This window comes from Hypanus sabinus (assembly GCF_030144855.1).
Source record: "Hypanus sabinus isolate sHypSab1 chromosome 24 unlocalized genomic scaffold, sHypSab1.hap1 SUPER_24_unloc_3, whole genome shotgun sequence".
Taxonomy (NCBI): Eukaryota; Metazoa; Chordata; class Chondrichthyes; order Myliobatiformes; family Dasyatidae; genus Hypanus; species Hypanus sabinus.
The window spans coordinates 1,117,789-1,142,601 of NW_026778944.1; the positions used below are offsets into that span (position 1 = coordinate 1,117,789).

Below are 24,813 nucleotides of genomic sequence, written 5' to 3' on the forward strand. Positions count from 1 at the left end.
ACTGTATGTGTGAGTGTGTGTCAGTGTGTGTACATTGTATGTTTATGTGTCTGTGTGTGCACTGTATGTGTGAGTGTGTGTGTGCACTGAGTGTGTGTCTGTGTGTGTGCACTGTACGTTTGAGTGCTTGTGTATTATTTCGTGCTGTTTCCACCCTCTTCTTCATGGTTTCACCCGTTCCGACCACACTTGGAGCGCTGAAGCCCGTCCGTCGCCTTGCCCCTTTAATTGGTACCCGCCTCCGAGCGCGGGTACAAAAAGCGCTGGGCAGTGCCCGAGCCGGGCGGAGTGGGCGCAGTCATGGCTGAGGTAGCGAGCTCGGGGGAGCCGGTGGAAAGTGGCTCTCCGCCGCCGCTAGCTCCCGTCGTTGCCCTCGCCCGGCGGGGAGCGCTCCGCCAGAAAAACGTCCACCAGGTGAAGGAGCACAAGTTTATCGCCCGGTTCTTCAGGCAGCCGACCTTCTGTAGTCACTGCACCGACTTCATCTGGTGAGGGAGCGCCGGGAGAGGGAGGGAGGGAGAGGGAGAGGTTCTTCAGGCAGCCGACCTTCTGTAGTCACTGCACCGACTTCATCTGGTGAGGGAGCGCCGGGAGGGAGGGAGGGAGAGGGAGAGGTTCTTCAGGCAGCCGACCTTCTGTAGTCACTGCACCGACTTCATCTGGTGAGGGAGGGAGGGAGAGGGAGAGGTTCTTCAGGCAGCCGACCTTCTGTAGTCACTGCACCGACTTCATCTGGTGAGGGAGCGCCGGGAGAGGGAGGGAGGGAGAGGGAGAGGTTCTTCAGGCAGCCGACCTTCTGTAGTCACTGCACCGACTTCATCTGGTGAGGGAGCGCCGGGAGAGGGAGGGAGGGAGAGGGAGAGGTTCTTCAGGCAGCCGACCTTCTGTAGTCACTGCACCGACTTCATCTGGTGAGGGAGCGCCGAGAGAGGGAGGGAGGGAGAGGGAGAGGTTCTTCAGGCAGCCGACCTTCTGTAGTCACTGCACCGACTTCCTGGTGAGGGAGCGCCGGGAGAGGGAGGGAGGGAGAGGGAGAGGTTCTTCAGGCAGCCGACCTTCTGTAGTCACTGCACCGACTTCATCTGGTGAGGGAGCGCCGAGAGAGGGAGGGAGGGAGAGGGAGAGGTTCTTCAGACAGCCGACCTTCTGTAGTCACTGCACCGACTTCATCTGGTGAGGGAGCGCCGGGAGAGGGAGGGAGGGAGAGGGAGAGGTTCTTCAGGCAGCCGACCTTCTGTAGTCACTGCACCGACTTCATCTGGTGAGGGAGCGCCGGGAGAGGGAGGGAGGGAGAGGGAGAGGTTCTTCAGACAGCCGACCTTCTGTAGTCACTGCACCGACTTCATCTGGTGAGGGAGCGCCGAGAGAGGGAGGGAGGGAGAGGGAGAGGTTCTTCAGGCAGCCGACCTTCTGTAGTCACTGCACCGACTTCATCTGGTGAGGGAGCGCCGAGAGAGGGAGGGAGGGAGAGGTTCTTCAGGCAGCCGACCTTCTGTAGTCACTGCACCGACTTCATCTGGTGAGGGAGCGCCGGGAGAGGGAGGGAGAGGGAGAGGGAGAGGTTCTTCAGACAGCCGACCTTCTGTAGTCACTGCACCGACTTCCTGGTGAGGGAGCGCCGGGAGGGAGCGCTGGGATATGGAGGGAGAGAGAGGGAGCGAGAGGGAACGCCGAGGGAGGGAGGGAGGGAGGGAGCCCCGGGAGAGAGCGCCGGAGGGGGATTGGGAAATGAGGGAGAGAGGGAGCGCCGGGAGAGGGACTGGGAAATGAGGGAGGCAAAAAACACAATTTGCCGAGACAGGAGTCCTCTGCCTGTCCGCTCCTTCTGCTTCCGTCCATTCCCACGTTGTCTTCCTTCCCTGGACTCTCTACCTGCTCATTCAGCCTTACACCTGGTCATATCTCCCCCCACTTCCCCCTCTGCCCTCATCATGTTTCAGGGATGGTGGTAATAGAGATATGGAGAGAGGGAGGGGGGATGCAGATTAATGGCTGGAGGGATTAAAGGCAAGGGATGGGATTGGGCAGGAGTGAGGGAGGGGAGAGAGGGATTGAGAAAGAGGGAAGTGGACAGATTGAGGGTGGGGGAGAGGAGGAAGAATTGTGGGAGAAAAGGAACAGATTGAGGACGAGGAGGAAAGATTGAGGGAGAAATGGGGTGGGTTGAAGGACATAGGGAATGGATTGAGGGAGAGCAATGGAAAGATTGAGACCGAGAGACTGCGTTAGGGATCTGGAGCTGCAGCTCGATGACCTACAGTTTATTAGGGAAAGTGAGCAGGAAATAGATAGGAGCTACAGGGAGTTAGTCAGCCCGAGGCTGCAGGAGTTGGATGTGGGTGAGGGTCAGGGGAAGGTGGCCCTGTGGCCACCCCCCCCCCCCTTAGCTATCATTATCTCGTTTTGGATGCGGTTGAGGGGGATGACCTGACAGAGGACGACCATGGTGATCGGGTCTCTGGCACTGAGCCTGGTTCCGTGGTGCAGAAGGAAGAGAAGAAGATGAGGAATGCTGAAATCATAGGGGATTCCATAGTGACAGGAGGTTCTGTCAGCCTGACAGAGATACCCACATGGTGTGTTGCCTCCCAGGTGCCAGGGTACGGGATGCCTTGGATCGGGTGCAGAGTATTCTGAAGGGAGGAGTGAACAGCCAGAGGTCTTGGTACACATTGACATGGGTGGAAAAAGGGAGGATGTCCTGAAGAGAGAATTGGGGGAGTTGGGTAGGAAGCTGAACAGCAGGACCTGCAGGGTAGTAATCTTGGGATTGCTGCCTGTGTCATGTGCTAACGACCCGAAACGTCGACAGCGCTTCTCCCTATAGACGCTGCCTGGCCTACTGTGTTCCACCAGCATTTTGTGTGCTGTTTAAATTTCCAGCATCTGCAGATTTCCTCGTGTTTCAACTATAGACCTGTTAGCCTGACATCTGTGGTTGGGAAGTTGTTGGAATTGATTGTTAGGGATGAAAGTACAGAATATGCTTGGAGGCACATGACAAGATAAAACAAAGCCAGCATGGTTTCTTGAAAGGAAAATCCTGCCTGACTAAACTTGAGGTAATTACAGTAGGCTAGACAAGGGAGATGCAGTAGATGTTGTGTACTTGGATTTTCAGGAGGCCTTTAACGAGGTGCTGCACAAGGCTGCTTAGCAAGATGAGAGCCCATGGAGTTACAGGGAAATTACCAGCATGGGTGAAGCATCGTCTGATGGGAATACAGGGATCCTGTTCTGGCTGGCTACTGGTTACCAGTGGTTCCACAGGGGTCAGTGGTGGGTATGTCAATGATTTGGACGATGGGGTTAATGGATCTGTGGCTAAATTTGCCGATGATACAAAGATAGGTGAAGGAGCGGGTAGTGTTGAGGAAAGAGAGAGCCTGCAGAGAGACTTAGATAGTTTTGGGGAATGGGCAAATAAGTGGTAAATGAAATACGATGTTGGAAAGCGTATGATCATGCACTTTGGTGAAAGAAATAAACGAGCAGACTATTATTTAGATGGGGAGAGAATTCAAAATGCAGAGATACAAAGCGACTTGGAGTTCCTTTCCTGTCCTCTCCTGTGGTCTATTCTGGGTACACAAGTACTTCATACACTCAGAACAAGACCTTCCTACACCTCTGGCCCTTCTGCCCAACTAGTCCCTGCTGGCATATGCCGCCCACCCAGCTAGTCCCAATCTCCTGGGATCCTATCCTTCAAACTCACCTGATTCTCCATGTACCTGTCCAAGTCACTTTTAAATGCCCGTAATGTTCCTGCATCAACCACTTTCTCTGGCAGCTCGTTCCATAGACGGACCACCCTCTGGATGAATAAGTTTCCCCTCAGATCCCTATTAAATCTCCCTCCCCCTTTCACCTTAAACCTGTGCCCTCTGGTTCTTGATTGCCCAGCCCTGGGGACAGACTCTGCACATTCACCCTACCTGTGCCCCTTGTGGTTTTATATGCCTCTGTAAGGTCACCCCTCAGTCTCCTATGCTCCAAAGAATAAAGTCCGAACCTGTCCAACCTCTCTCAATAACTCAGTCCCTCGAATCCCGGTAACATCCTCGTAAATCTCCTCTGCACTCTTCCCAGCTCAATGGCGTCTTTCCTGCAGCAGGGCGACCAGAACTGAACACAATACTCCAAGTGCGGTCTCACCAACGTCTTGTACAACGGCAACACAACGTCCCAACTCCTGTACTTAGTGCCCCGACTGATGAAGGCCAGCGTGCCAAACTCCTTCTTCACTGCCCTGTCTACCTGTGACTCCACTTACAGGGAACCTCTGGGTCCCTGTCATTTCCTGTGAAATTCCAATCCTGTTTAATCTTCCCAAACACCACCCTGTCCCTGTCTGCATGCAACGCCACTTTCAGGGAATCACTGCACTTGGGAAGGTCGGGACCCTGAACAGTGCTAATGTAGACTGGGAGCCGAGCATCTGCGCATGGAAGTCAGACATATTTCATCGTTCGAGTGTTGAGTACCAGAATCGGGAAGCCACGTTGCGGCCATATAAAACTCAGGTTTGGCCACTCTCGGAGTATTGTGTGCAGTTCCGGTCTCCCCAATACAGGATGGAGGGTGGGGAGCAGAAGAGGTTCACCAGGATGCTGCCTGGGTTAGACGACTAACGACAGGTCAGACAAACTTGGGTTGTTTGCCATGGAGCGGAGGAGGCCGAAGAGAGATCCGATTGAGAGTTATAAGATTACGAGAGGCACAGGTAGAGAAGACGGACAGTGGGTGGAAATACCAGAGAACATGCGATTAAGCTGAGAGGGGACAAGTTCAAAGAAGTGTGTGGGGCAGGTTATGTTTTTTACACGGTGTAGACACAGACACTGTGTATGGGGAAAGAGCGAGATGGGCATTGAGTGCGGGCGATGGAGGGGGGTGGGGGAGAGGCGGACTCTGCGTACGGGTCAATGAGGAAGTTCGGGTTTGTACGGATGCTTGGCTTTCCGTGTGAAAAGGTACTCACACATATCTGTTCTCCTCCACAGGGGTCTAGGTAAACAAGGATTCCAGTGTCAAGGCAAGTAGTATTTACGTCCGCCTCGCCGCGACCGCATTTCAGATCCACAGGTCGGTCACACACTCCCGGTGTCAGACACAGAGTGAAGCTCCGTCCACACCGTCCCATCACACACTCCCGGTGTCAGACACAGAGTGAATCTCCCTCCACACCGTCGCATCACACACTCCCGGTGTCAGACACAGAGTGAATCTCCCTCCACACCGTCCCATCACACACTCCCGGTGTCAGACACAGAGTGAATCTCCCTCCACACCGTCGCATCACACACTCCCGGTGTCAGACACAGAGTGAATCTCCCTCCACACCGTCGCATCACACACTCCTGGTGTCAAACACAGAGTGAATCTCCCTCCACACCGTCCCATCACACACTCCTGGGGTCAGACACAGAGTGAATCTCCCTCCACACCGTCCCATCACACACTCCCGGGGTCAGACACAGAGTGAATCTCCCTCCACACCGTCCCATCACACACTCCCGGGGTCAGACACAGAGTGAATCTCCCTCCACACCGTCCCATCACACACTCCCGGGGACAGACACAGAGTGAAACTCTCTCCACACCGTCCCATCACACACTCCCGGGGTCAGACACAGAGTGAAGCTCCCTCTACACCGTCCCATCACACACTCCCGGTGTCAGACACAGAGTGAATCTCCCTCCACACCGTCGCATCACACACTCCCGGTGTCAAACACAGAGTGAATCTCCCTCCACACCGTCTCATCACACACTCCCAGGGTCAGACACAGAGTGAATCTCCCTCCACCCAGCCCATTACACACTCCCAAGACCACTGTGTGTGAGAGGAAGAGTGATGGACAATAATGCTGGAAATTAGGTCAGGCAGTGTGTAAATCAAAATTTCCAATTAACCCACTTCACATGTCCCCAGTGGGGAGATTTCACAAGCTCCGTGTTCTCTCTGGATCCCTGTCAACAGTTCTGCCCAACCTGGGATTTTAGATAATAAAAACAAATCCTGAAATCAGAGCTTCACTCTGTGTCTGACCCCAGGAGTGTGTGATGGGACGGTGTGGAGGGAGCTTCACTCTGTGTCTGACCCCAGGAGTGTGTGATGGGACGGTGTGGAGGGAGATTCACTCTGTGTCTGACCCCGGGAGTGTGTGATGGGACAGTGTGGAGGGAGCTTCACTCTGTGTCTGACCCCAGGAGTGTGTGATGGGACGGTGTGGAGGGAGCTTCACTCTGTGCCTGACCCCAGGAGTGTGTGATGGGACAGTGTGGAGGGAGATTCACTCTGTATCTGACCCCGGGAGTGTGTGATTGGACGGTGTGGAGGGAGCTTCACTCTGTGTCTGACCCCAGGAGTGTGTGATGGGACGGTGTGGAGGGAATTCACTCTGTGTCTGACCCCGGGAGTGTGTGATGGGACGGTGTGGAGGGGGTTTCACTCTGTGTCTGACCCCAGGAGTGTGTGATGGGACGGTGTGGAGGGAGATTCACTCTGTGTCTGACCCCGGGAGTGTGTGATGGGACAGTGTGGAGGGAGCTTCACTCTGTGTCTGACCCCAGGAGTGTGTGATGGGACGGTGTGGAGGGAGCTTCACTCTGTGCCTGACCCCAGGAGTGTGTGATGGGACAGTGTGGAGGGAGATTCACTCTGTATCTGACCCCGGGAGTGTGTGATTGGACGGTGTGGAGGGAGCTTCACTCTGTGTCTGACCCCAGGAGTGTGTGATGGGACGGTGTGGAGGGAATTCACTCTGTGTCTGACCCCGGGAGTGTGTGATGGGACGGTGTGGAGGGGGTTTCACTCTGTGTCTGACCCCAGGAGTGTGTGATGGGACGGTGTGGAGAGGGTTTCACTCTGTGTCTGACCCCGGGAGTGTGTGATGGGACAGTGTGGAGGGAGATTCACTCTGCGTCTGACCCCGGGAGTGTATGATGGGTCAGTGTGGAGGGGGTTTCACTCTGTGTCTGACCCCGGGAGTATGTGATGGGACGGTGTGGAGGGAGATTCTCTCTGTGTCTGACCCCAGGAGAGTGTGATGGGACAGTGTGGAGGTTGTTTCACTCTGTGTCTGACCCCAGGAATGTGTGATGGGATGGTGTGGAAGGAGATTCACTGTGTCTGACCCCGGTAGTGTGCAATGGGACGGTGTGGACGGAGTGTGTGATGGGACGGTATGGACGGAGCTTCACTCTCTGTCTCATGCCAGGGGATGTGACAGGCCCTGAGGTTGTTTCGATTGGCTGAATTTGCCATCCTGCCATTGTGGGATATTTGGTTCCTTTCCACATATCCCACAGGACCGTCCGTCTGCCATTCTTGGTGCAGAAGCCAGAATGTGGGATTTTCACTGTCAGAGTCCCTGTGCACATTTAACCAGGCAGTCTTGGACAATCAATGCCTGGAGAGAGACAGTGGTGGGAGGAGTAGAGAGGTCAGAGGAAGTGAAGTTACTTGCTGCTGGTTTGAGATGAAAGTGGATTAGCTATTGGAAAAGAGGAGTGAGGGACGAGAGAGAAAGAAGGAAAAAGAAATGGATGGAGAGAGAGAAAAAGGGAGAAGGCTCAGGGAAAAGAGGTACTGAGGAAAATAGAGGGAGCTAAAGGATAGTGAGAAGGAAGTGCAGGATGCGTTGCTGTCATGGCGTGAGTTGGATATCAATGCCAACATGAAGAATCTGCCTCTCATCATGCTTCCCTCTCTCTCTCCCTCCCTCAGTCTGTTCCTTTGTCGTGCACAAGCGATGCCATGAATTTGTGACCTTCGCCTGCCCCGGAGTCGATAAGGGTGCAAACTCAGAGGTGAGAGGGTGGGAGGGGTGGCTTGTCACGGGACAGTCTCCATGCTGCAACTACGTATTCTGGCTAAGGCTGTTTGTTTTTTCTCTCTCTTGCTGGCACAGCACCAGTACATGTGTGCATGTGTGTGCAAGCCAGTTTGATATTGTATGCCTCGTGTGAGATAATCTGATTTCCAGGAACGGGCTCTTATCCGTCTCCAAGGGCTCATGTATCAGTGACTCTGACACCTGAATTTCTGCTTTCTGTCCCATTCTGAAGTTGTGTCACCATCCTCACCATTCCCAGCTTCCCACCTCCCCAAATCCCTGCTACCACCATGGCTACCCACTCGACCCAGGCCCTATATCATCTTCAATGGGTTCAGGCTTTATTTCCTGGTAAGTAGAAGACTGAGAGGAGATTTGAGAGAGGTATACAAAATACAAGATGTATCGATAGGGTAAACAGAAGCTGGCTTTTTCCACTAAGGTTGACTGGGAGTACATCTAGATCATGGGTTATCCAGATAATCATAAGTCATCGTCTAGATCATCATCTACAACTACATCATGGGTTAAAAATGAAAGGTATGAGGTTTAAGTGGAACATGAGGAGAAATGTCTTAACTCAAGAGGGTCATGAAAGTGTGGAATAAGCTGCCAGCGCAAGTGGTGCGTGTGTGCTCGATTTCGACGTTAAATAGATGTTTGGGTAGGTGCACGGATGGTAGGGATATGGAGGGCGATGTTCCCGGTGCAGGTGGACGAGAGTGGGCAGGTCAGCATGGACTAGATGGGCAGAAGGGCCTGATTTTGTGCAGCACTTCCTATAACTCTGTAACACTCAGCTCTATCAACCCACGTTCGTCTAGCGGAAACCGCTGACTGCCCGCCAAACTGTGCCTCACATTTGCGTAGATTCTGTGTATGCACTCCGTCACAACGTGAAATATCAGCCAGTACACAGTGTACGTTTGAACAATTACACTTTAGTAACTATGGGGTTAGTAGAGAAACAAAAATCTAAAATAAAGAGGCACCAAGAATGGGGATTATACAGTTTGTGCATGCGTTGGAGCTCACACAATATCCTCGGTCCACCATTCAATTTCCTCTGAACTCCATGACCCTCGGACTGGGACCAACCTACGCTTCCCGCACGTCCTCCCTCTTCGCTCCTCCTTGCCGATCTTCCCACGCACCAACCATGCGGTTCCCACACATCCAGATAGAATAGCAAGACTCCCGTTGGCTAGTTCCCCCCCCCCCCAGTTATCAGTAGTTATAACCCAAACATTTCAGCTACAGAGAACATTACCTTACATTACAGAGAAGCCATTTCATTATAACACTACAGAAGCCATGTTATTATTAGCAGTTAACATTAACATACCCTACAACTCTATGACCTCTATCAAGTCATCTCTCTTCCTCCTTTCTTTAAGGAGTAAACTGTCCTCATAAGACATGCTCTTTGATCCAATCCAGGCAGTAGCTCTCTGTAGCTCTCACATCCAGAACTGAACACAATACTCCAAGTGTGGTCTAACCAGAGTTTTGTAGAACTGCAACATCTGTTTGTGGCTCTTAAACTCAGTCCCCTGACTGATGAAGACCATGTGCCTTTTTAATCAACTTTGAGGGATTGATGGATGTGGACCCCCAGATCTCTCAATTCCTCTACACTTCTAAGAATCCTGCCATTCAAACCCTGTACTTTGCCTTCAAAATTTGATCTTCCAAAGTGAATCACTTTTTGGATTTGAACTCTATCTGCCGCTTCTCAGCCCGGCTCTGCATCCTGTCAATGTCCCACTGAACCCTTCTACACTATCCATAACACCTGCAACATTCATGCCTTCTGCAAACTTACTAACCCATCCTTCCACTTCATCAACCAGGTTATTGATTAAAAAAAAAATCACAAAAAACAGGCTGGTTCTATCCTCCACTCCTAGAGGGACAGAAGAGGTGATGGGAATAACCATGACAAACATGGGCAGAGATCTGGTTACCACATGTAAGGAAAATATAGTCCATGGAGTTGACCCTTTGCTCCCTGTAGCTGTAACCTCACTCCTTGTCCCAACCCCCACCATTTAGCCTGTGAACAACACCCCCCCTCACAAAGTTCTGTACCAGTGGGTAAGAACACAAGCACAACTCACTTTGTAGTGGACATGTCACACACCCCAGGGCTCGAGGCATGCTGTTAACTCCTGGGGCGTTAAATCCTCGGATACACAGAGCAGGCACAGCTGTATCACTTCCTTAGGAGTTCAGCTTGGCACCGAACAGTCAAACAAATGAATTTCTACACGTTTTCTGTTGGAACTCCCGACTAGTTACATCACGGTCTGGTGCGGCAATTCCTGGTTTGCTCAGGAAGGTAGGAAGCTGCAGAGTGCATTGCACTCAGCCCAGTACACGGGCACATCCCTCCCCACCGTCAGGAGTAGCTACACAAGGTGCTGCCTCGAGAAGGCAAGGTCACCATCCGGGCCGTGTCTCCCATCGGGCAGGAGGTACAGAAGCCTGAAGCCCCACTTCACCAGGTTCAGGATCGGCTACTTCCCTTCAACCAATTAGCACAACCCTAATCACAGTAACACCATGACCACTTAGTTTAATCGTGTTCCTTCTGCTCAAAATTCAGTCTGTGTTTCTTTGTGAGTGTTGTGACACTGTGTGCCTGTGATGCTACTGTAAGTAATGTTTTCTTTGCACCCATGTTCACATGGGCTTGTTTATCGGACAATAAACTCAAGCTTACGTTGGGATCTTGGTCAGCATGTATAAGTAGGGCCGAATGGCTTATTGTCCAGGAATTATCATTCCAATCTCTGCCATTTCCCCCATCCTCCCCTCTGGGCATGGTTATATCCAGATATGTCTTCCTATTCCGTTTTCCAATTCCTTCCCCCTGCTGAAAAGATGCCATTGAGCTGGAAAGAGTGCAGAGGAGAATGACGAGGACATAGTAGGAACTCGAGGGACCGAGTTATGGAGAGAGGTTGGGACTTTATTCCTTGGCGCGTAGGAGACTGACGGAGTCCTTATAGATTCTGCAGATGCTGGAAATCTGGAGCAACACACAGAAGGCACAGGTTTAAGATGAGAACAGAGGGACCTGGAGCACAGGAACATGGTTCCCTGAAAGTGGAGTCACAGGTAGTCAGGACAGTGAAGAAGGAGTTTGCTTCATCAGTCAGGGCACAGAGTACAGGAGTTGGAACGTTATGTTGCAGTTGTACAAGACGTTGGTGAGGCCACACTTGGAGTATTGTGTTCAGTTCTGATCGCCCTGCTGCAGGAAAGATGCCATTGAGCTGGGAAGAGTGCAGAGGAGATTTACGAGGATGTTACCGGGACTCGAGGGACTGAGTTATGGAGAGAGGTTGGGACTTTATTCTTTGGAGCATAGGAGACTGAGGGGTGACCCTACAGAGGTGTATAAAACGACGAGGGGCACAGGTAGGGTGAATGTGCAGAGTCTTTTCCCCAGGGTTGGGCAATCAAGAACCAGAGGGCACAGGTTTAAGATGAAAGGGGGAGGGATATTTAATAGGAATCTGAGGGGAAACTTTTTCACCCAGATGGAGGTCCATCTATGGAACGAGCTGCCAGAGGAAGTGGTTGAGGCTGATACATTAACAGTATTTAAAAGGGATTTGGACAGGTACATGGATAGGAAAGGTTTAGAGGGACATGGCAAATGTGGGCAAATGGGATTGGCTTAGATAAGGAAGTGGGCTGTGCATGAGAGTCTTTGCCTGCTTGGATTCACTCCTTGGCTAACTCACCTCCTTTAGGGCTAATTCTCTCCCCAACCTACTCTGTGCCCTCATCAGAGGCTCACCTTCCTCTCCCTCGCCACTCCTTCACACCTCTGATAGCGGAAACATCGATTCTCCAGGCACTGTCTGATCTGCTGAGTCCCTCTTATCCATTCCAGACTCAAATGGCTCGCCCTCCTCCTCTCCCCATGGACGCTGGACCACCTGCTGTCCTTTTCTACCAGATTTTGATTTTAGTGGAGGGGCAGGTAGTGTTGAGGAAGCAGGGATTCTGCAGACGGATTTGAACAGACCAGAATATCGGCAGTAGAGAAGTGTATGGTCATGCACTTTATTAGAAGAAATAAAGACATGGACTATTGTCTAATTGGGGAGAAAATTGAAAAATCTGAGGTGCAAAGGGATTAGGAACTCCCTGTGCAGGATGCCCCTGAAGGTTAATTTGCAGGTTAAGTGAGTGGTGAGGAAGGGAACTGCATTGTTAGCATTCATTTCAAGAGGAGTAGAATATAAAAGCAAGGATGTAATATTGTCCTGCTGAAGGGTCTCGGCCCAAAACGTCGACTGTAGCTGCTGCCTGACCTGCTGAGCTCCTCCAGGTTGCATTTAATGTTGAGGCTTTATTAGGCACTGGTGAGGAATATTGGACTATTGTGGGCAGCTTTGGGCACTATCTATGCTGACATTTCAGGGTGTCCAGACAAAGTTCATGAGAATGATTCTGGGATTGAAAGAGTTAATGTATGAGGAGCATTTGATGGCTCTGGCCCTGTCCTCACCAGAGTTTAGAAGAATGAGGAGAAAGCTCAATGATGCCTTTTGAATATTGTAAGGCCCCAGATAGAGTGACTGTGGAGAGGGTGTTTGCTATAGTGGGAGAATCTAGAACCAAGGGACACACTTCAGAAGAGAGTGATGTCCCCTTAGAACAGAGATGAGGAGGAAGTTCTTGTGCTGGGGGGGGGGGGGAATTAATCTGTGAAATTCGTTGCCTAGGATTGTTGTGGAGGCCTGGACATAGGGTTCTTGATTATGGACTCACGTTCAAGGATCTCATGTTCTCGATATCTATTGTTTATTTATTATTATTATTATTATTAGTAGTAGTAGTGTTTCTATTTTATATTTGCACGATTTGTTGTCTTTTGCACACTGGTTGAACACCAAAGTTGGTGTGGTCCTTCATTAATTCTATTATGGTTATTATTCTGTAAAGGGGGTTTCTTTTTTTTCTTTGTTACTGTTGGGAAAGGGTTTCCTTTTGTTAACTAGCAGGAATGCTAATTTACTGATAACGAGAATGGTATTCCTTTGTAAACCAAATGGGGATTAATGTTCTTTCTTCTGAGTCTGTAAGCTTTTGTTGACGGGCTTTTGGGCAGATCGGCGCGAGGGGGTCGAGAGAGAGGATGCAATGCTCTAAGCTGGGCGAGGATCGCCGGGAGATTCTCCGAGGAGGGGGGGGGATGAAGCTAGATGTGCTTGGTTGACCACTCGGAGGGTCCTGAGCTGTTTGGACAGTCGAGGAGTTCGGAGGGTCCTGAGCTGTTTGGAGAGTCAAGGAGTTCGGAGGGGATCGAATGGTGGCCAGAAGACTTCAGTAATTGAGCTCCAACGGTTGTGCATGAAGTGGTTTGGACTTTGATAAGTTTGGCGCCTTTTCTTTATTTTTTTTCTCTTCATATATACTGTATCATTATTAATCACTTAGTTATAGTAACCTTTATAAATTGTACTCATTTAATCACATATGGTGTACTGTCTGGTTTTGGGCGAGGCGGGGACATCACACAACATCCACACCAGCTGATTACCCAGTTTGGTGGGGCCGAAGGCTGCTCCCCCTAGACAAGAACGAGCTGAGCGAGCCTGAGGCGACCCAGGGAGTTACATTGTGGGTTGCTCGTCCGGGGTTGATTTCTGTGGAAGCTGTGTGATCACCCTCTTTAAATTGAGTCTGCGGCGAAGAGCTGGTGTGCCTTTGTGTGTGTGCGATTGTTGGTTATCACTGCGTGTGTGTTGGGTGGGGTGGCTGCTGTTGGTAGCCTGGAGGTCGTTGTTCGAGTTCCGACTAGTGCTGACGAAATGGTGGTGGGACCATGGGTTGTCCGTGCTGTTTTGGAGAGTGAGGAGTGACAGGTTGGGATGTTTCAGCAGTGGTGGGCTCCGCCCGGTTGTTGGAATAATGTCCAGCCCTAAAGGGGCGGAGGCGTGGGCGGAGCGGACCCCTCAGTTGTTGGGTGAGTGGCAGTGCTTGGCTGAGGAAAAGCGACAGGGACGGGTTGAAAGTTTGAGTAGGCGGGCTGGTGACTTTGTTAGAACTGTCGGGCGCAATTACCTCGAAGTGACCGCTGCCAGTTCTGGGAAAGTGTGGGAAAATGCGTGTGGTTCGACTGGAGGTCAAATGCCGCAGCTGGGGGGCTTATCATACCCGTGGCAGGAGATTGGTGGGAAGTTTTTAGGGTATCCCTTTTTGCCTAGGGGGGCAGATAAATTGCTTGTGGTGCCAAGGAGATCTGTCGAGGGGATCAGTTGTTCCGTTGATTCGAGAGGTGTCGGGAAACTTAGAGGAGGCCCAGTGGGGGAACGGCTTGGGGTCTCTGGGGGAGCACATTCCCAGCAATGTACCAAGGAACTCCCGAAAGGAACAGACCCTATTCCTGAAGGCTTGGAGGGGCCAAGCGCACAGGTGTTGTTACGGATGGATGGAAGCCAAGTTAAAGCCATCCTCGGCACCGGGGTGCCGGTGAAGTTGCTGTACAGTTTGTTTCATAACCGTTATTGGAAGCATTTACCCTTGATGACATTGAGGACACTGGAGATTCGGGGTACCAGTGCCGGTGATTATCCAGACAACGGTTGTTGGTCAGTGAAAATGGAGTTCTTAGAGGCAAATGTGGAGGAGACTGAGGTTCATGAATCATTAATGCTGATGTGTCCAGACCCTGTTGAGACGGGCAGCGTTTCTGTTCTAGAGAGAACCAAAATCCTGCTGGTGCGCTTGGGGGCCTGCCCGGAGGAGGCGGGTGAGCGCTGTTTGGAGGCATTGTCGATGCACCCAGGGTTTCGAGCTGCTTGTGCGGACGTGTGTAGCAGCATTGGGCTGATACCGAATTCAAACAAGAGCCAGTGGTGGTACGGCCTGGGGGAAGTATCTGAGGGTGAGACCCTCTTAGTGGACGCTGCGAAATACCACGAGGGAGGGGAGTTGACTGCTGAAGACACCTCGGAGAGAGAGAGGTTGAGGCGACTGGCCCCTGAAGCCGTGGAAGACGTAGGCAGCGTGTGTGTGGATTGTATTGTGTTGAAGAGGCGCACTGTCAGTGACCAGAATATGGCCCTGAGGGCCAGAGAGGCGATGGCCTGTCTGAGTGGTGTGAAGTGGTTTAAGGTGCTGGATCTGAGGAGTGGATGTTGCCAGATCCCGATGAGTGGGGCCAACAAGGAGAAGACGGCCGTTATAAATTCCCTAGGAGTCTTCGGGTCCGAAAAGATGCCACAGGGCATATCTGGAGCCCTTGCAACCTTCCTGCTGGGCAGGTGGAAGACCATAGGGGATGTGGAGGCGTTTGGAGTTTTGGTGTATGTGGATGATCTCTTGGTATTTGGATTTGCCTCAGGAGAATATGAAGTGAGGTCGTTGCAGGAGCAGCTGAGAACTACCGAGTTAAAGTGTTTTCGGGACACGTGCCAGGGCTGGCGAAGGTCGCAGCTCGTGAGAGACTGTCTCTACGGAATCAAGTTTGAAATGAAGACGGAGAGACTGGAGAAAGCGATCTGGAACCATTCGGAAGACTTACAAGTTGGAGAGAATGAAGAAAGTTGTCTGACTGAGGGTAATAGCAAACTGAGAACCCGGAGAGGGGAGTTTGTGGAGGTGAAGAAATTACAGACGAAACTCAGAAGAGAGAAGCGGAAGCTTGAAGGGAACCTGGAGATGACCATTGACAGTTCAAATGAAGTGCAAAACCTGAAAGTTGATCTGGAAGAAGTCATGAGGAAGAAAAAGCTGGAGAGAAGTGCAGTGAGTACTGAACATGAGGCTGAAGAGACTGAGGGAGCAATGCAGGCCACGTGTTTCCGTTTGGAGAAGATCAAACAGCAGCTACCGATCACAGGAATGAGGAAGAATACAGATTCGATGGATGATGTGCTGGATGTATGGTACATGCTGCCTTTTGCTGACTTTCCCTCGATTGAGGAAGAGACCTTTGGCCCTTCTCCCACTGAGTCAGGTGTAGTGGGGAGGGTTAGCTGTGTGCAGTGTGGGTCATGAGTGAGAGGTTGAGAGAGGAGTTGGTAGTGGGCCCAAGGTATCCCCAGTTGTGTCCGAGCCTGAAGGGTTTAGGTGAAGGGGTACGGAGGCCTCAGAAGGGTTAGGGAACTCCCAGATAGTTGGCCTAAGTAGCGCCTGAGGAACAGGGCATGAGGGTTACTGTGTGGGGAGGAGATGTCACTGTTTGTGCTTGGGTTACTGTGTGTTGGCAGGAAAGGTGGCGAGTTATTTAGTAGACATGAGGACATGACTTTTATTTGGTGGAGGGAGTGTGTAAAGGGGGTTTCTTTTTTTTTCTTTGTTACTGTTGGGAAAGGGTTTCCTTTTGTTAACTAGCAGGAATGCTAATTTACAGATAACGAGAATGGTATTCCTTTGTAAACCAAATGGGGATTAATGTTCTTTCTTCTGAGTCTGTAAGCTTTTGTTGACGGGCTTTTGGGCAGATCGGCGCGAGGGGGTCGAGAGAGAGGACGCAATGCTCTAAGCTGGGCGAGGATCGGACCCCAAAGGGGGGTCCGAGGCCGGGAGATTCTCCGAGGAGGGGGGGATGAAACTAGATGTGCTTGGTTGACCACTCGGAGGGTCCTGAGCTGTTTGGACAGTCGAGGAGTTCGGAGGGTCCTGAGCTGCGAGTCGAGGAGTTCGGAGGGGATTGAATGGTGGCCAGAAGACTTCAGTAATTGAGCTCCAACGGTTGTGCATGAAGTGGTTTGGACTTTGATAAGTTTGGCGCCTTTTCTTTAATTTTCTCTTCATATATACTGTATCGTTATTAATCACTTAGTTATAGTAACCTTTATAAATTGTACTCATTTAATCGCATATGGTGTACTGTCTGTTTTTGGGCGAGGCGGGGACATCACTCAGCATCCACACCAGCGGATTACCCAGTTTGGCGGGGCCGAAGGCTGCTCCCCCTAGACGAAACGAGCTGAGCGAGCCTGAGGCGACCCAGGGAGTTACATTCTATTTTGGATTTATTGAGGACATCTGCAGGAAAATGAAACTCAGGGTTGCATATGGTGACATATATTTTACTTTAATAATAAATTTACATTGAACTTTGAACTTTTAAATCAGCGAAAATCGATTGGTGGCGTGTAATCAATGGGCTAAATGGCTTAATTCTTCTCCTTATGGTGTGTCTTTATGGTCTTCATGGTCTAGTTGTCGTCCTAGTTAATCGATAATTGCAGTTAGACTGGTGGGCAGGACTGACAGTGGCTACCTTGGTGAGTCTCCACAACAAGTCAGAAAAATAAGAGATTCTGCTGATGCTGGGAATTCAGATCAACACAAACAAAATGCTGGAAGCTCTCAGCAGGTCAGACAGCTTCTACAGATCGAGTCCTGAAGAAGGGTCTTGACCTGAAATGTTGACTATTTATTCATTTCCACCAATATGGCTCAGTTCCTCCAGTGCTGTGTGTTTCTTCCACCACAGATCTTGTTCCCACACTTTTGTTTGGGAGCTGTTGTTATTCAGAGTGTGGAATCTGTTGTCAGGTTTCTGCAAATCCCTTCCGCCTGGACACGCCCCTTTTCCCTCCGCTCTGCACATTCATCAGTTGCCTAACAACTTATTTAAAAGTTTGAAAGGTTGAGTATACTGTGAAAGTGCACATGTACGATACAGCGCAGGTATTTGTCTTCTCCAGATAGCCATTAAATACAGAAAGACCATGGTTGTTGATGAAAGAAAAGACATCAACCTCCCCCCCGGACTGGAAAGGAAAAGAAACAAAACTTGCAGACCCCCAAATCCCCTTCCCACCCCTCGTACACAGCAAAAACAGCCACAATAACAACCAGCAGCCCTCTACACAGAACAAAAGAACAGCGACAGGACCACCAAACCCCTAAACCCCCTTGTACACACAAAATTTAACAGATCACCCACCTGCCAATCGTTCACAAGAAAGAAGACACCAAAAAGCTGAAGGAAACCAATATAAAGTACAGTCCAATAATCACATAAATCTCAGAATATGGGAGACGTCTTCTTGTCTGCGTACAAGGAGAGCAGCACATAAACTTGGTCCTTCCATAACGAGTGCCCTCCGATCTGGTTCCAAACGCGGCCGAATGCACCGATCCAGCGGCTGACCGTCGCTGAACCCTGCCCCATTCACCCCGATGCCCCTATCTTGCTCACCCGCTTCGAGGTGAACCCGCGTCTCCTCTCTGGTCTTCTCCACCAGTCAGCTCGTGCCCTCTAACTTTTTTTGGCTTCTCCATCGCTGAACTCCACGAGGCAGCTCTCCAGATGCATAGCCAGACCTTTCAATCGAGTACGTTTGAGGTACCACCAGTTTCCGTAACACAAAAAGACAAAAAGAACAAGCAGAAGGCCACTTTCATGGGGCTGTGGGCTTGTGGACTTGATGTACGAGACTCCTCTGTACATCAACACAGTTAAAGATCCTGCCATTAACTGTGTCCTGATCCTTTACATTTGACCTCCCAAAGTGCAACACTGCACTCTTGTCCAGATTAAACTCAATTTGCCATTCCTCTGCACAAACGTAAATGATATATATGCTGCTGTGACTTTTGGTGACCTTCTACACTGCCTACAATTCCACCGATCATCCTGTCATCTGCGAACTTAACCAACCAGTTTTTTTTTGGAAGTCATTTATATTATGTTTACCCCAAGCAGCAAATGTCCTGTAGGTCAAAGTGGAGTTTACTGTCCGATAAACAAGCCCATGTGAACATGGGTGCAATGAAAAATTACTTACAGCAGCATCACAGGCACACAGTGTCACAACACTCACAAAGAAACACAGACTGAATTTTGAGCAGAAGGAACACGATTAAACCAAGTGGTCATGGTGTTACTGTGATTAGGGTTGTGCTAACTGGTTGAAGGGAAGTAGCCGATCCTGAACATGGTGAAGTGGGGCTTCAGGCTTCTGTACCTCCTGCCCGATGGGAGACACGGCCTGGATGATGGCGATCTTTGATGGTGACCTTGCCTTCTTCAGGCAGCACCTTGTGTAGCTACTCCTGATGGTGGGGAGGGATGTGCCCGTGTACTGGGCTGAGTGCAATGCACTCTGCAGCTTCCTACCTTCCTGAGCAAACCAGGAATTGCCGCACCAGACCGTGATGTAACTAGTCAGGCTATTTTTCAACAGACCAGAAGAAACAAGCAGAATTAGCTGATTCGGCCAATCATGGCTGAGTTATTTTCCCCCTCAACCTCACTCTCCTGCCTTCTTTCCATAAACTTTGATACCCTTACTAATCAAGAACCTATTGACTTCTGCTTTATATACATCACTTGGCCTCCACAGATTCTCTGCACTCTGGCTAAAGAAATTCCTCCTCATCTCTCTCCTTTTATTTGGCATATTGTGTACAGTTCTGGTCACCGAATTATAGGAAAGATGTCAACAAAATAGAGAGAGTGCAGAGGAGATTTACAGACAGCCAGACAGACATACTTTATTGATCCCGAGGGAAATTGGGTTTCTTTACAGCTGCACCAACCAAGAATAGTGAGGAAATATAGCAACATAAACCATAAATAATTAAATAACGTTAATCATGCTAAGTGGAAATAAGTCCAGGACCAGCCTGTTGGCTCGGGGTGTCTGACACTCCGAGGGAGGAATTGTAAAGTTTGATGGCCACAGGCAGGAATGACTTCCTATGACGCTCAGTGTTGCATCTCACTGGAATGAGTCTCTGGCTGAATGCAACTTGGACAGCATCCTCTTTTCAGACACCACCGTCAGAGAGTCCAGTTCCACCCCCACAACATCACTGGCCTTACAAATAAATTTAATAACTAGAATGTTACCTGGATTTCAGCACCTAAGTTACAGATGTAACCCCCTGGGTCGCCTCAGGCTCGCTCAGCTCGTTTCGTCTAGGGGGAGCAGCCTTCGGCCCCGCCAAACTGGGTAATCAGCTGGTGTGGATGCTGTGTGATGTCCCCACCTCGCCCAAAAACAGACAGTACACCATATGCGATTAAATGAGTACAATTTATAAAGGTTACTATAACTAAGTGATTAATAACGATACAGTATATATGAAGAGAAAATTAAAGAAAAGGCGCCAAACTTATCAAAGTCCAAACCACTTCGTGCACAACCATTGGAGCTCAATTACTGAAGTCTTCTGGACACCATTCGATCCCCTCCAAACTCCTCGACTCGCAGCTCAGGACCCTCCGAACTCCTCGACTGTCCAAACAGCTCAGGACCCTCCGAGTGGTCAACCAAGCACATCTAGCTTCATCCCCCCCCCCTCCTCGGAGAATCTCCCGTCCTCGGACCCCCCTTTGGGGTCCGATCCTCGCCCAGCTTAGAGCATTGCGTCCTCTCTCTCGACCCCCTCACGCCGATCTGCCCAAAAGCCCGTCAACAAAAGCTTACAGACTCAGAAGAAAGAACATTAATCCCCATTTGGTTTACAAAGGAATACCATTCTCGTTATCAGTAAATTAGCATTCCTGCTAGTTAACAACAAGAAACCCTTTCCCAACAGTAACAAAGAAAAAAGAAGAAACCCCCTTTATACTCTCCCTCCACTAAATAAAAGTCATGTCCTCATGACAACTAAATAACTCGCCACCTTTCCTGCCAACACACAGTAACCCAAGCACAAACAGTGACATCTCCTCCCCGCACAGTAACCCTCATGCCCTGTTCCTCAGGCGCTACTTAGGCCAACTATCTGGGAGTTCCCTAACCCTTCTGAGGCCTCCGTACCCCCTCACCTAAACCCTTCAGGCTCGGACACAATTGGGGATACCTTGGGCCCACTACCAACTCCTCTCTCAACCTCTCACTCATGCCCCACACTGCACACAGCTAACCCTCCCCGCTACACCTGACTCAATGGGAGAAGGGCCAAAGGTCTCTTCCTCAATCGAGGGAAAGTCAGCAAAAGGCAGCATGTACCACACATCCAGCACATCATCCATCGAATCTGTATTCTTCCTCATTCCTGTGATTGGTAGCTGCTGTTTGATCTTCTCCAAATGGAAACACATGGCCTGCACTGCACCCGCAGTCTCTTCAGCCTCCTGTTCAGTATTCACTGCACTTCACTCCAGCTTTTTCTTCCTCATGACTTCTTCCAGATCAACTTTCAGGTCTTGCACTTCATTTGAACTGTCAATGGTAATCTTCAGGTTCCCTTCAAGCTTCCGCTTCTCTCTTCTGAGATTCGTCTGTAATTTCTTCACCTCCGCAAACTCCCCTCTCCAGGTTCTCAGTTTGCTATTACCCTCAGTCAGACAACTTTCTTCATTCTCTCCAACTTGTAAGTCTTCCGACTGGTTCCAGATCGCTTTCTCCAGTCTCTCCGTCTTCATTTCAAACTTGATTCCGTAGAGACAGTCACTCACGAGCTGCGACCTTCGCCAGCCCTGGCATGTGTCCCGAAAACACTTTAACTCGGTAGTTCTCAGCCGCTCCTGCAACGACCTCACTTCATATTCTCCTGAGGCAAATCCAAGTACCAAGAGATCATCCACATACACCAAAACTCCAAACGCCTCCACATCCCCTATGGTCTTCCACCTGCCCCGCAGGAAGGTTGCAAGGGCTCCAGATATGCCCTGTGGCATCTTTTCGGACCCGAAGACTCCTAGGAAATTTATAACGGCCGTCTTCTCCTTGTCATCAGGATCTGGCAACATCCACTCCTCAGATCCAGCACCTTAAACCACTTCACACCACTCAGACAGGCCATCGCCTCTCTGGCCCTCAGGGACATATTCTGGTCACTGACAGTGCGCCTCTTCAACGCAATACAATCCACACACACGCTGCCTACGTCTTCCACGGCTTCAGGGGCCAGTCGCCTCAACCTCTCTCTCTCCGAGGTGTCTTCAGCAGTCAACTCCCCTCTCTCGTAGTATTTTGCAGCGTCCACTAAGAGGGTCTCACCCTCAGATACTTCCCCCAGGCCGTACCACCACTGGCTCTTGTTTGAATTCGGTATCGGCCCAATGCTGCTACACACGTCCGCACAAGCAGCTCGAAACTCTGGGTGCATCGACAATGCCTCCAAACAACGCTCACCTGCCTCCTCCGGGCAGGCCCCCAAGCGCACCAGCAGGATATTGGTTCTCTCTAGAACAGAAACGCTGCCCGTCTCAACAGGGTCCGGACACATCAGCATTAACGATTCATGAATCTCAGTCTCCTCCACATTTGCCTCTAAGAACTCCATTTTCACTGACCAACAACCGTCGTCTGGATAATCACCGGCACTGGTACCCCGAATCTCCAGTGTCCTCAATGTCGTCAATGGTAAATGCTTCCAATAACGGTTATGAAACAAACTGTACAGCAACTTCACCGGCGCCCCGGTGCCGAGGATGGCTTTAACTTGACTTCCATCCATCCGTAACAACACCTGTGCGCTTGGCCCCTCTAAGCCTTCAGGAATAGGGTCTGTTCCTTTCGGGAGTTCCTTGGTACATTGCTGGGAACGTGCTCCCCCAGAGACCCCAAGCCGTTCCCCCACTGGGCCTCCTCTAAGTTTCCCGACACCTCTCGAATCAACGGAACAACTGATCCCCTCGACAGATCTCCTTGGCACCACAAGCAATTTATCTGCCCCCCTAGGCAAAAAGGGATACCCTAAAAACTTCCCACCAATCTCCTGCCACGGGTATGATAAGCCCCCCAGCTGCGGCATTTGACTTCCAGTCGAACCACACACATTTTCCCACACTTTCCCAGAACTGGCAGCGGTCACTTCGAGGTAATTGCGCCCGACAGTTCTAACAAAGTCACCAGCCCGTCTACTCAAACTTTCAACCCGTCCCTGCCGCTTTTCCTCAGCCAAGCACTGCCACTCACCCAACAACTGAGGGGTCCGCTCCGCCCACGCCTCCGCCCCTTTAGGGCTGGACATTATTCCAATAACCGGGCGGAGCCCACCACTGCTGAAACATCCCAACCTGTCACTCCTCACTCTCCAAACAGTACGGACAACCCATGGTCCCACCACCATTTCGTCAGCACTAGTCGGAACTCGAACAACGAACTCCAGGCTACCAACAACAGCCACCCCACCCAACACACACGCAGCTATCACCAGCAATCGCACACCCACAAAGGCACACCAGCTCTTCGCCGCAGACACAATTTAAAGAGGGTGATCACACAGCTTCCACAGAAATCAACCCCGGACGAGCACCCCACAATGTAACCCCCTGGGTCGCCTCAGGCTCGCTCAGCTCGTTTCGTCTAGGGGGAGCAGCCTTCGGCCCCGCCAAACTGGGTAATCAGCTGGTGTGGATGCTGTGTGATGTCCCCGCCTCGCCCAAAAACAGACAGTACACCATATGCGATTAAATGAGTACAATTTATAAAGGTTACTATAACTGATTAATAACGATACAGTATATTTGAAGAGAAAATTAAAGAAAAGGCGCCAAACTTATCAAAGTCCAAACCACTTCGTGCACAGCCGTTGGAGCTCAATTACTGAAGTCTTCTGGCCACCATTCGATCCCCTCCGAACTCCTCGACTTGCAGCTCAGGACCCTCCGAGTGGTCAACCAAGCACATCTAGCTTCATCCCCCCCCTCCTCGGAGAATCTCCCGGCGATCCTCGCCCAGCTTAGAGCATTGCGTCCTCTCTCTCGACCCCCTCGCGCCGATCTGCCCAAAAGCCCATCAACAAAAGCTTACAGACTCAGAAGAAAGAACATTAATCCTCATTTGGTTTACAAAGGAATACCATTCTCGTTATCAGTAAATTAGCATTCCTGCTAGTTAACAAAAGGAAACCCTTTCCCAACAGTAACAAAGAAAAAAGAAGAAACCCCCTTTACTCAGAGAAAGGTTGAACAAGTCTTTATTCTTTGGAGTGTAGAAGGTTGAGGGGGGACTTGATAGAGGTATTTAAAATTATGAGGGGGATAGATAGAATTGACGTGGATAGGCTTTTTCCATTGAGAGTAGGGGAGATTCAAACAAGAGGACATGAGTTGAGAGTTGGGGGCAAAAGTTTAGGGGTAACACAAGGAGGAATTTCTTTACTCAGAGAGTGGTGGCTGTGTGGAATAAGCTTCCAGTAGAAGTGGTAGAGGCAGGTTCGGTATTGTCATTTAAAGTAAAATTGGATCGGTATATGGACAGGAAAGGACTGGGGGGTTATGGGCTGAGTGCAGGTCGGTGAGACTAGGTGAGAGTAAGCGTTCGGCACGGACTAGAAGGGCTGAGATGGCCTGTTTCTGTGCTGTAATTGTTATACGGTTATATAAATGGATTGTTCCTCTATTCTGAGGCTGTGCCCTTTGATCACAGGCTCCCCCACTTTAGGTAGTAATGGGGTCAAAGAAATGGCAGACAAACTGAGTAAGTATTTTACCTCAGTCTTCATTATGGAAGACACCAGCAGTATGCCAGAAATTGGGGTGTCATGGAACAGAAGTGAGTAGAAGCTGAAAGGGTTTATGCAGACCTGATGGACTACACCCCTGGGTTTGGAAAGAGGTAGCTGAAGAGATCGTGGAGCCTTTAGTAATGATTTTTTTAAAGAATCACGAGATTCTGGAATGGCTCCAGATGACCGGAAAATTGCAGATGTCACTGCACTCCTCAAGAAGGGAGTGAGTCAGAAGGAAGTAAACTAGTTCCAGTTAACCTGACTTCAGTGGCCGGGAAGGAGTCTATTATTAAGGATGAGGTTTGTGGGAACTTGGAAGCACGTGATAAAGTGGGCCAAAGTCAGCATGGTTTCCTTAAGGGGAAATCTTGCCTGACCAATCTGTTGGAGTTCTTTGAGGAAATAACGGGCTGAATAGACAAAGGAACGTCAGTGGGTGATGTGTACCTGGAAGTTCAGAAGGTCACAAGGTTAACAAGGTGTCACACACGAGGCTGCTGAATAAAAGGAACTTCTGCAGAGGCGGCTTCTGGTTGGCTGCTAGAGACAAGTGGAGTTCTACAGGGTTCCT

General features: G+C 50.3%; 1 protein-coding gene across 6 annotated transcripts in view; it reads left to right on the forward strand.

Moving 5' to 3' along the window:
* The first annotated feature begins 286 nt into the window (after window positions 1-286).
* Window positions 287-24,813, forward strand: part of LOC132385502 (protein kinase C alpha type-like) — a 425,476-nt gene continuing 400,949 nt past the window's right edge. For all 6 annotated transcript variants that reach the window (XM_059957622.1, XM_059957616.1, XM_059957618.1 and 3 more), the window contains exons 1-3: window positions 287-488; window positions 5,007-5,038; window positions 7,736-7,818. In XM_059957622.1, coding sequence (XP_059813605.1) covers window positions 301-488; window positions 5,007-5,038; window positions 7,736-7,818 — 303 coding nt within the window. In that variant the 5' untranslated portion in view covers window positions 287-300. The remainder of the gene's footprint in view (window positions 489-5,006; window positions 5,039-7,735; window positions 7,819-24,813) is intronic.